Raw genomic sequence first — 12300 nt, forward strand, 5'->3', positions numbered from 1 at the left:
ACAGAAGCAGCAACTCTAACACTACTAAGCAGTTGAGGGCTATGTGATAGAACAGGTCCAGTTTACCTCAGAGAAATGAGTTAAATCATTCAAATGTAATAATGGTTGCCCTTTATTTTCAAGGTATTTCTCTTTGCTGGGGGTGGAGGTGGAGGAGCAAATTTAACCAGCCCTGACAGAATTTGTCTCAGCTGTTACTAGGGGGAAAGGTAATAAGAGAAGGAAACAGGCACTGTTCACCCCACTTAGCCTATGACGAGTCCATTGGTGCCAACTCACTCTGAGAAGAACACTTTCTCAATTGATCAATGTGGCGATCAATGCCACACTGGTCCAGCTGCACATGGAACCTTGTATGACATAGGTCCAGTAACCTCAATGACAGTGGAAGGAACCCACCTTAGTCCAGATCCATAGTTCCTTGCAAAAACCCATTCACGTGGCACAAATGAACAGAGAGTAGGTGCTGACAGAACACCATCCATAGCACGTACCTGTTTGTCTTGTAAGTTATGGATGGAGACGGTCAAGACACGTTTTTAGATGTCGCCCCCATAAGTAACTCAGGAGGACTGACTCCTGTTGTTAAGCAAAGAGTAACATGTTGAGCAATCAGAAACCTGGCAAGATGTGTTGGCCTGTCTCCTCCAACATTTCGCTTCAGGGCATCCTTCTATTCAGCCTGGCCATTTCCTTGAGGATGCAAGGTGCAATTGTGACAGCCTGGATAAGGTTTCTGTCCATAAAGCCTTTTAAGCCCTTAAACTCATCTGATATGAATGCAGACCCATTGTCCAAAAACGACAGTGTCAGGCAACCCATCGGTTGCAAATAAATGGCACAGTGCTGTAATTGTCGCAGTAGATGTTTGTGAGGACACTAAAACTGCTTCAAGCCATTTAGAGTAAGAGTCTACAACAATCAGGAAATTCTTTCCCTTGGCTTTAAAAATATTAAAAACCAACTCATTGACCAGTCTGCTTCATATAAAATACACAGGGCCCTCCCACCCAGCCCTACATCTGTGCTCAGTATCAAAGCCCTATGCCAAGCCATTCCAGGTGATCTAAAGGGTGGGGCAAAAAGGGGGTGCCTTACTCTTCTTTATGAAGGCAAAAGACAGATTCCTCCACAGGAGTGGAATGAAGCCTCCAGGAGGAGGCTTCAGTTCCATATGTTTTTGTAATTTTCTGCCATGAAATGAGCCAACAAGCCACTTATAGGACTTTTTGGACGGTTTGTTTTTTAAATTCAAAAAAGTATTAACAAATTGACTAGGGCAGGGCAGGGCAGGGTAGAGGGTGTGCACACAGCACTCTGGTGGGCAGCCAGCAATGGCCACTCTGCCTTCTTTCTTCTCTGCTGCCCGCAGGCAGCTGGCCAGCCCTCACTGGAGAGCTTCAGGGAGGCCGGCAGAGAGGCCTATGGAAGCCTCACCCACTTGCCGAACAGCTGATATTTGGGTGAGGGGAACTGTAGCCGGTAGCTGGGAGCCTTTAATGGCAGACAAGCCTAACGATCCTGGCCAGCCCCATGCTGCCAGCATGTAGGGCATGCAGAGGATGCATCTCAGAGCCTGGATTACAACTTGAGGCTCTCTGTCAAAGACATTTTGAACATGATACAGCTCTTCACTACCCTGTGGACAACAAAGTTCATGTGAAGTTAGGTGGTGTGACTCCTAGTTACAGTTCTTTGGTGTCTTACTGATGGATTTTAACAGCATATTTGCTCAAGGTGGCCCTTCTTCTTAGAAAACCTACATTCCACATCCTTGAATCTGCACACAGAGTGTTGATGCAACCCTCCACAGCCTGAGCAAGGATTTCTATGCCTGGAGGCTTTACAGACAGGGCTGTTACCCCAAATCTCCTTCAGAAGAGAGTGTGTGCGTCCACACACCAGCCAAACTTACCCCCAAGTCCCTTCAAGATCCTTGGACCCACTCCACACACAAATCGGGCTTTGTCTTGAAAACTCTAGCTTATCTCGAGGTATTGCCGGGTTTTTAAAATGCAGGTTTTAAATTACTTTTTCTGGAGCAAATAGGGAGAGGCACTGATGTAGAATCATTAGCATGATAAGAGGGATACTCTCTTTAGAAATGTAGATATAGCTCTTTAGAAATCACTCTCCCTCCATTGGCTAGAAGGAAAACACAAAGGCATGCAATGCGAACTTGCACCAAAACAAAACCCGAGAGCAGAGGGGAGAGGCTGTTTCCCTCAATGCTGCAAGTGTAATTCGAAGTGGCTTTGCTCAACATTTACCCCACAGCATGAAGCCATGTTCAAATAACTCCCTGGGCCTATCTGCAGAAATTGTGGAAAGTGCATTTTCTGCTGACCCTGTTGTCCAGAATTTTCAGCCTGCTTGTTATGGATGCCATGTACATTAGTTTATTTATTTATTTATTTAACAGATTTCTATACCACCCCAAACTCACGTCTCTGGGAGGTTTGCAATAAAAATACCACTAAAACAAAATTAAAACATTAAAACAATTCAATATTCAAAACATGTTAACAGTGTTATCTATTAAAACTATAAATCTAATTAAAAGTCTGGGTGAACAGATGTGTCTTGATTGACCTTTTAAAAGTTGTCAGAGATGGGGAAGTTCTTATTTCAACAGGGAACGCCTTCCAAAGCCTTGGGGCAGCAGCCGAGAAGGCCCGTCCCTGTAGCCACCAGATGGGCTGGTGGCAACTGTAGACGAACCTCTCCACATGATCTTAATGGGTGTTGGGGATCATAGTGAAGAAGATGTTCTCTTAAATACTCTGGGCCTGAGCTGTTTAGGGCTTTATAGCTTATAACCAGCACTTTGCCTGGAAATTTATTGGCAGCCAGTGTAGTTTTTTCAGTAAAGGAGTAATGTGGTCTCTCCAAGATGACCCAGAGACCAACCTGGCAGCTGCATTCTGTACCAACTGTAGTTTCCAGACCACGTACCAAGGCAGTGCAGCCCCACATAGAGTGCATTGCAGTAGTCTAGTCTCGGGGTTACCTGCATCCTATGCTGCCTCCTTGATTTCTGTGACTTGCAGTGATGCAGTTTCACTGGCTAATGCCTTTTCTTGAGTCATAGCAAATGTCAAATGTGGCTCAGACAGGAGCCTTGGTTGCAGTGCTTCATCATAAACCCCCCACACAAGATGATCCCTCAGCATATCTGAGCAGTGTGTTACATATCCGAGGCAATACCTCAGCATATCTCAGCATTTAGGAGTTCAACAGCCTGGAGAAGGCATTGATGCTTATATCACAGGGCTGCATAATCTCTCTCAACATTGCAAATTGGGGGACTTCTTGGAAGTCCCAGTATCTGTAATATAAGCATCAGCGTCTTTGATATGGAATTATTTAATCCAAGCTTATAAAAGTGTATCAAATAAGTGTGTAAAAGTTAATTTGGTTCATGTCCCTAACAGAATATAGAGCCACTAGGCTTGAAATAAAGAAAGTTGTTTAGTCAGGAGAAGTGTTCAAACCAGGAATGTGGGCCCCTCTCAAGAATGTGAGATAGGAGGCCAGAAATAACAAATGCCAGAACCTGTCAGGAGATAGATAACATAATATGCAACTATAGGTATGCATCGCCCAGAGACGAAAGTTTGGGGTACAGAAAGTACAGATTTGATAAATAAAATAAAATAAATTGACTAGTCCATTAGCCAAATCCCTCACTCAAGCAAAAATAGACATCCCTGGCACCAGATACTGATAGGGAGTAAGGTTATCAGAAAGGCCAAGAAGTTACTCATCTTCCCAGGCTCTAAATAGCACGTCTGGAATGTGTATGCTTAATTACCAATGACATGTATTAATTGCTTTACTGATATGCTTGTTTGCTGAAACCTATATAAACTGGCGAATTGCACTGCTTCAATGCGCAGTACCAGCCAGATTCTCTCTGACTGGACTTATGCTTTTCTTGATCAAGAAATAAAAAGCTTATTTTGAGCACGCATCCTTGCTGCATTTGACTTCATTCAGCCAGGCAAGAAATATAATTGCAGGAACTCTGTCTAATCCTCTTTGGTTCTGGCAGGACGCCCCATTCTCTATCCATGTGATAGAAGGATGAACTCAAGTGGCTGAATTAAAGAGGAGGGCACGGTTCCAGCAGACCTTTTCCCGCAACACCTTCTCCAGGCTGTTGAACTCGTTTGTGAAATTTAAATCTTTGTATAATGACTGATAGTGTGGATGAGAAATGAGCCTTAAGTAATTCCATAAGTTCTTCAAATGTTTTAGACTCTGGTGAAGTAGGAACAGTGAGTGCACTTATTATGACAAATGTCTGGGCACCACAGACAGTCAGAAAGACAGCTCGCTTTTTTCAGGGCTATTTTGTTTGCTGAAACATAAAAGGAAAGCCTCTCTGCATATGAATCCCAGGGAGCAGGCAGATTAATATAAAACTCTTCAGTGTGTTCAAAAGCCGCAATTTTAGCACAGGATTTGCTCAGGTCTTCAATATGGGGCCTTTTCAAACTGCTTACCAGTATCATTTGATAACAGATCCATACTTCCTGCTGGTCTTCAGCTCTCAGCAGATCCCATCCTCATAGCCAAAAAGTGCTGTGTTAGTAGCAGGGAAAATGGAGGGGACACACAGGCCTAAAAACACGACTGTTCTTTATTGATACACACTTAGGAGGATCTGCAGAAGCTCCACCCAACAGCTACAGCTCCCAAAAACCTAGAGGGGCTGCAGAGGGGGGGAAAGCACAACTAAACCACTATACCAGTACAGTTCACCCTGGCATACATAAACAACAGCAGAGCCCAAATGGCTGCTGTCTGTTTTGGGAGGCGTGGTCAAATGGGAATTTCAAGCCTTTATTTCAGCTGCTTATGAGCAGATTTCAGCCAACCAACAACTACCGGTAGGTGACTAATCACTTGTTGGTGAGAACTGAACAATAAAAAAACGTTTAGGAGACATCCCCATTGTGAATAACTGTATATACGTACAGATCTGTACATGCATATGCCGTATACAGATTGTTGTACATGTGTTGAACTTTATGAGGCTGTTCTCACACGCACCCTAACCTAGGCTAGGGAAGCCCAGCCTGGGTTAGGCTGCACGTGAGAACTGCCTGGATCAGGCCTGATCCTGGCAGGGTAGGGCCACCTAGCCCAACTTTTGAACTTGGCTTTTAGCTGTGGTTAAAGGCTCGAGCGAGCCCTTTACCTGGGATCCAGGATCATGTGTTTGCCAGGGCTGTATTCAGTCCTAGTGGACACAGAGACAGGTGCCTAGAAAGCCCATCTCCTGGGGCAATCCCCGAATGCACCACACATGTCAGGTGGTGCACTGTGGGATATCTGGAGGCCAGGACACATCGTCCTGGCCTCCAGAGCTCCAGGCTGCTTGGAGCAGTGCAGATCATCTGGGAGTGCAAGCCGTGCTCCCCACACCATTTTCTGGATCATCTGTGGGGGAAGTGAGTTGGAGCAGCCTTCTGCCCACTTGCCCCAAAGAGTAAATAGGGCTTGACTGTACATGTGTTTAACACATAACATGTAAATAGGGTTTATGAGTGATGCAGAATAGTTAGAATGGTCTTATGGATCAAATATGTCAGACTTCCTTAGTCCAATAATACTGTTCTGTGCTCCCAACTTCTTCAAGTAATGGGAAGATTCAGGGGCTGCACTACTCAGGTTTTAGTCCCCTTTGGAGGAGAGTTGCAGAACAGGGCAACCAAGATTATCATGGGCCTAGAGCACCTTTCTTATGAGATAAGGCTACAATACCTGGAGCTTTTTAGTTTAGAAAAAAAGACTGAGAGGAGACGTGATAGAGGTCTATAAAATTATGCATAGTGTGGGGAGAGTGGAGAAAGATAAATTCCGTCCTCCTCTCGCATAACGCTAGCATGAGGCGTCATCCCATGAAACTGACTGCCAAGATATTTAGGACAGACAAAAGGAGGTACTTTTTCACACAACACATAATTATGGAATTTTCTGCCCCAAGATGTGGTGACAGCCACCAGCCTGGATGGCTTTAAGAAGGGCTTCAATAAATTCATGGAGGACATGTCTACCCATGACTTCTAGTCTGAAGCCTATAGACCACCTCCAGCCTGAGAGGCAAGATGCCTCTAAATACCAGTTGCATGGGGAGCAACAGCAGGAGAGAAAGCATGTCCTCCGCTCTTCCGTGTGGACTTCCTGGAGGCATCTGATGGGCCACTGTGTGAAACAGGATGCTGGACTAGATAGGCCTTGGGCCTGATCCAGCAGGGCTGTTCCTGTGTTCTTAGATCTCTACTGACTTATGGTGTCTTTGTAATATTTGGTTTATTTATAAACACACAAGCATCAGGTCAAACAGCATGTGCCCTCCTGCAGGTCAGGAACAGATCATATCAGATCCCCAAAGAAAACCACTGTACCCCATAAGGCTCTTAACACTCTCTGCTTCTCTCATTCAGTCTGATTCTCTCTTTTAAAACAATGCTGCAAAAAATGTAGTCTTCTTATACTCAGCACCTGACATCAGCCTCTCCCTTCAGCTTGGTACCCACTTTTAGACTCTGATATCTTCTAGAGAAATCTCCCATTATGGAACCATCTATAGACATTATGGAAAACTAGCTTTTATGTCAAATTACAGGTTCTGATCAGCCATTGCTTGCCTTAGGGCTGGTCTATAATGTTAGGCCCATTCACCAGCAATTAGACACCAATCTCATAGCAATGTATTATTTATTTTGTCAAAAATTTTATTTATTTGTTAGATACTTCATCTATGTATTCAACTTATACTGTATTATCTCAGTAATATTTCCGACAATTTTGAACGCTAGGTTAGTATGAGTCTCATATTTTTAATTAGATTTATATTTTTAATTATTTTTAATATTGGGTTTTTAATTATTTTAATCTTAATTTTGTTTAATTTGTATTGGCTTTGTTGTACACTGCCTAGAGATGCAGATTTTGGGCGGTATATAAATATGTTAAATAAGTAAGTAAGTAAATGAGTAAGTAAATTATAAATATGCTCTATCTGTGGCAAGAAGTAGTGGTGACTTACACAAGGTCAACTATTGAGCTAATGCTTGAGTAGAAATTTAAATCCAGCTCTTTGCAACTGTGCCATGCTTGATCAAACCCAAGAACATGAGGCCTTCTACATGCAAACATGCTCTACCACCATGTGCCAGCTCCACTCACGTGGAAAGAAGAGAACTGGGGAGATGTTCTGTAGAGCATCCTCAGTACTCTGTTCTCCAAATGTTCTTTTCCACTCCCTATCCTTTTTCAATGCCAGCCTACCGTAGCATACACAGAAGGAGGTGGAGTAGGGTGCACACATGAGCCAAGCTAAAAAGCAGAGGTGGAGTCAAAAATAAGAGGTAGAAGAAGAAAAAGGGAGGAGGAACAGAAGGTGAAGGTGTGCATGGATGTGCTGGGTTAGGCAGCAGTGGCTACAGCTGCCTCTGCAAAGGAAAATAAGGAGGTAGGTGTGAAAGAGACGTGGCAGTGATGGAGACAGCATTTAGCAGCCCGCTGCCTCCGGCATGCAGTGGTTGCCGGTTGCCATTTTCTTGTCTTTTTAAAGCCTTAAATCCAAGGCCAGTCCTACCATAAAGTCAGCCACCTTAGGTGGCATGTGACCCAGTTTTGATTCCATCTCAGAAGGGCTCCCCATAGATGCCTGCAGAGGAAGGAAAGGGAAATGGCACTTTGCTGCTTTTTCTCTTCTTTTCCTAATAGAAAAGGATGGGGAAGAACTTTGAAAAAAGGAAAGACTTTTCCTTTTAGGCGTGTGACCTTAAAAGAAAAGCACAGGAATTAATAAATAGAAACTAATAAATATAAAAATATCATAAAAATATATATATAATAGAAGGGAAAGAAATAAAAATAGAGTGGGGGCGGGGCAAGAGAAAAGAGAGGGAAGGGAAAGGGGGCTTTGGTGCTTTGCTTCAGACAGCAAATTTTATTGGGCCAGTGCTGCCTAAATGGCTCAGGACTGGAACATAGGAAGCTGTCTTCTATTGAGTCAGAACTTTGTTCCATCTCGCTCAGTATTGTCTACACTGGCTGGCAGCGGCTCACTAACATTTCAGGCAGGAGTCTTTCCCAGCCCTACCTGGTGATACCAGAGATTGAACCAGGAACCATCTGCGTGCAAGCAGATGCTCTACCACTGACCTACAGTCCTATTCTCCATCACCTACTGCCATATAAACCTGCTTGTATGTTAAGACATGCTGGAGAGGCCCTTCTCTGCCTCCCACCAATATCTGAGGTGTGTGTAGCTAGGATGCACTACAGGGTATTGCCTGTGGTTGCACCTGGTGTCTGGAATTTTCTTCCTAAGGAGGCCTGTCTCACTCCCTCTCTGCTGGCCTTCCACCTCTTTGACAAAACATGTTTATTTGGGCAGACTTTCAGTCCTGCATTCTGATCAACATTTCATACCTGCTGCTTTACTTGTTGCTGTTATTAGCTGCTCTTTTTATTGTTTTATTGATGCCTGCTGGTTTTTTTGCTAACTTCATATATATCAGCATATATATTAAGTTAAGTGTTTTTGGCCAGTGTGCATTTCTTAGTTACACCTTATCTCACCTGCCACTTTGTTGCCCATCTACCTAGTTTTAAGAGACTCTCCTGGAGTTCTTCACAGGCTGCTTTGGATGTCACCATCCTGAATGATTTTAGTATCAGCAGTGGCTCAAGATCTCTGTCCACCTGAGGCAATATGCCAATTGCTGCCCCCTTGCACACACTCTCCTCCCCGTCTTCCCCCCTCCTTTTTAAATCAGCTGGCAAGAGGGTACCTTGTTGCCTTCCTGATCCCCCAGTAACTTGTCGCCTAAAGTGACTGCCTCACCTCGCCTAATGGAAGGGCCGCCCCTGTTAGGTATCATCCATCAACTTGACTACCTCACTGACTCCAGAGTCTAGATACTTTACGAATAGCACTGGTCACGATATAGATCCTTAGGAGAAATAAACAGCTTAAGATGGTATTTTATTGTTGAACCTAATTTGCTTCTGCTTTCTGGTATTGGCTGATTATATGATTCAAAGATAGGATATAAAGAAGGCCTACTCTGCCATCCACAGGGATCAAGTGGTTACGACAGTCTCACCACTGGAAACATTTCTCACAAAATAACTAAAAGTTTCATACCAAATTACTACTTGTCTTGAGGGCATTGTCTAAATCAGTGGTTCCCAACCTTTTAATAACAAGTGTACCCTTTCTTTCACAAACCTTCAGCTCAGAAACCCCATAGAGATATTGTGTGTGTGTGTGTGTGTGTGCGTGCGTGCGCATGCACGTGTAGCAATAGCAATAGCAATAGCACTTACATTTATATACCGCTCTATAGCCGGAGCTCTCTAAGCGGTTTACAATGATTTTTTAGCATATTGCCCCCAACATTCTGGGTACTCATTTTACCGACCTTGGAAGGATGGAAGGATGAGTCAACCTTGAGCCCCTGGTCAGGATCGAACTTGTAACCTTCTGGTTACAGGGCGGCAGTTTTACCACTGCGCCACCAGGGGCTCTGTTACACCAGGTGTAACAAGTGTTACAGTTAAGGAGACATGCTAGTCCAATCACTGGCTCTCATCCACATGATGTTACTCATAAGCCACCGTATTGAAATTAATGGGACAAATGTACTTGTCTCATTAATTTCAAAGGGAATACTCAGTGCTAATTTTCTGAAGCCTGTCAGTCAGGCTAAGGGGAGGGGTATGTTGAGCTTCAGCATGTAGCCAGCCAATCAGGAGCAGAGGGGTGTGTGTGTCTTAACCAGTGTTCACTCTAAGGCATGTACATGTGCGCACACTCACAAGATTTTTTATGTCCACTTAGTTAGTTTTAGATCCTACTCAGGTTGAATCAGGAAGGCCCCATTCTGAATGCATATGTGCACACACTGCTTTGATTCTGCCACCCAGAACAAAACCCATTCTGCACACAAATGAAAACAAAATTGCAGGAACACTGATCTTAACCCTCCTCCCTTTCCTTCTGCAGTGGACACACTGCTGAAGACACGTTTGTTTCAAGCTGGTGATCCGCAGATGGGGGATAAAAAACAGGAGGGCTGAGTACCAGCTGGGAGTCTTTCGAGGACCATAGGGATACTAGTATGCCCATTTGGGAATCCCTGGTCTAAATAAAGACTGCAGTGCTGAGAGTTTGCAAATTGTGAGCTCTTCTCTGTGGTACAACAGCAGAACATAAGTGTAAGCTGTTCGCAACAGATTACTCAAGTATTATCTAATAACAATGTTTAACTTTGATTGTAGGCCCTATGGTCAGGGTTCTTTTCTTATTAATTATGCTTATGTTTACGTTGTACAATGCTTTGTTTTAGGCACTTGTGACATAATATTAATAATTAATAATAATGGCTGACATACAGAGCAAGGATGCACCAGTGCAGCAAGAGAGCAACCTAACAGAACCCAACTAACTGAACTGGTGTAGTGGGGAAGCAGTAATTTTTGACACCTTCCCCTTCCGCAGGAAGCCTTCTGAGGGCTACACAACCCTCAGGGACACATTTTTGGTGGCACAGAGGGCTTCCTCGAGTGCAGTTAGTTGGGAAGTTCTGTTACACTCCTCTCTTGCTGCATCAGTGCATCCTTGCTCTGCATGTCAGCCAATAACAACTTACTTAGCTTCAAGTACAGTAGATCACAAGGTACTGGGTAGTAAAATCAGAAGAAACACAAACTCAAAGCCATGATCTAGCACTAGTCATGCACAACCACTAGTGGGCCCAGTTGGGGATGTACGCTACTGTCCAGATCAAAAGCCACAACCAGTTCAAGAGGGGCCTGGATGAGCATAGTTATGGGCATGCAAATCTATATATCCTGATGGTGTTATGGGAGTTAGAGTTCAGCAACATCTGAAGGATCACAGGTTGGGAACCCCTGTATTAAAGTTTTACATTGTCAAGTTTTTTAACTTGAATGATTGTATTTTATGAATGTTATGAGCTGTTCAGGTTAGGAGTGTGCATGGAACTGGTTCCGTGCACACCCGGGAGGCTGAGAGGGTGACTTTAAGATGTGGGGATGGTGCTCTTACCTCCCCTGCCACGTTTCCCCCTCCGGTGCTGCTTTAAAAAATGCTGGCGCAGGGTAGCTGTATACCCTCTTGCCGCCCCAGTCAGCATAAAACTGGAAGTGGTGGGCCCAGTTTTACGCTGACGGGGCAGCAAGAGGCTATACAGCCACCTCACACCAGCATTTTTTAAAGCAGCACCAGAGGGGGAAACACAGTGGGGGAGGTAAGAGCACACTCCCTGCACCTTAAAGTCACCCCCCCACCTCCAAATCCAAACTGGCTCGAACATGGGGATTCCAAACCTGTTCGGCATTCCTTGAATGAACGCCAAACAGGTTTGTGCACATCCCTAGTTCAGGGCACGCTAATCAAAATGTAGAGTACAAATTTTAAAATAAAATAGTCTTGTTTGTAGGATTTTGCCTAAAAAATGTTAAAAGGAAAATGACAAAATTGAAGATATCAACATGTTTTATTTCTACAATTATTAGACAGCATACAGTAGAAGTTACAAGTTTCATAGAACTTTGGGTATTATATTTGCCAAATCCTTAATTCAAAAAGAAAGAAATCTCAGTGAGACCAGGATTGGAATATTGCTATCAACCCTGAGCCTAAAACAATTTATGTTCATGAATATCCCACAGATTGAACTGATAAATCTGTTATTTTAACTGAGAAATATGTGAAATGTAGTAGGACCAGAATAAGTCAAACTATAGTTTACCTGATGATGGCAAAAGTGAAATGATATATTATCATCCATCAATTTTAGGGCAGGGGGGAATCAATCACACTAGAGACAGTTTTATTTAATAGCTAATTTAATCACCAGGGGAGCAGAAAGCAAAGATAGCAAGTTAGGGCAATCTGAAAAGGAGCCATGGGAAAGCTTGAATCGAAGATACTGCCTTGTCTCTTTGGTTGTTTAAATGGGAGCTATATAATGGCTAAGAAACTGATCTGTAAGTAACCTAAAAAGCCTCTGCTTTAAATGTCATCTCAGCCATGAATTCACTAGGAGGCCTTGATCAAGCCATTATTTTGCAAACGGGTCCATCTGCAATATGGGGCTAAAAAAGAAAAGCTGTTGTAACAATGTCTGAACTACTATCTGTGAAGTGCTTTATATGCTCAAAAAGTGCTATGTAAATGTAAGTTTACCAGTTAGTTACCTGGCACTACAAGTTTGCTTATGGGCCCAATACAAAGTGTTGGTCTTA

General features: G+C 43.6%; 2 protein-coding genes across 2 annotated transcripts in view; one reads left to right on the forward strand and one right to left on the reverse strand.

Moving 5' to 3' along the window:
- The window catches only part of FUT10 (fucosyltransferase 10), a 34874-nt gene extending 30109 nt beyond the window's left edge, over window positions 1–4765 (reverse strand). The window contains exon 1 of the mRNA XM_053294452.1: window positions 4509–4765. The gene's annotated coding sequence lies outside the window, so the exon portion shown is untranslated. The remainder of the gene's footprint in view (window positions 1–4508) is intronic.
- Window positions 4766–4848: 83 nt separating this feature from the next.
- FNTA (farnesyltransferase, CAAX box, alpha) overlaps window positions 4849–12300 on the forward strand; it is a 42229-nt gene continuing 34777 nt past the window's right edge. Inside the window, exon 1 of the mRNA XM_053294456.1 lies at window positions 4849–4895. Within this exon, the coding sequence (XP_053150431.1) occupies window positions 4864–4895 (32 nt within the window). The 5' untranslated portion in view covers window positions 4849–4863. The remainder of the gene's footprint in view (window positions 4896–12300) is intronic.

The sequence above is a fragment of the Hemicordylus capensis genome, chromosome 2 (assembly GCF_027244095.1).
Source record: "Hemicordylus capensis ecotype Gifberg chromosome 2, rHemCap1.1.pri, whole genome shotgun sequence".
In the NCBI taxonomy this organism is placed as follows: domain Eukaryota; kingdom Metazoa; phylum Chordata; class Lepidosauria; order Squamata; family Cordylidae; genus Hemicordylus; species Hemicordylus capensis.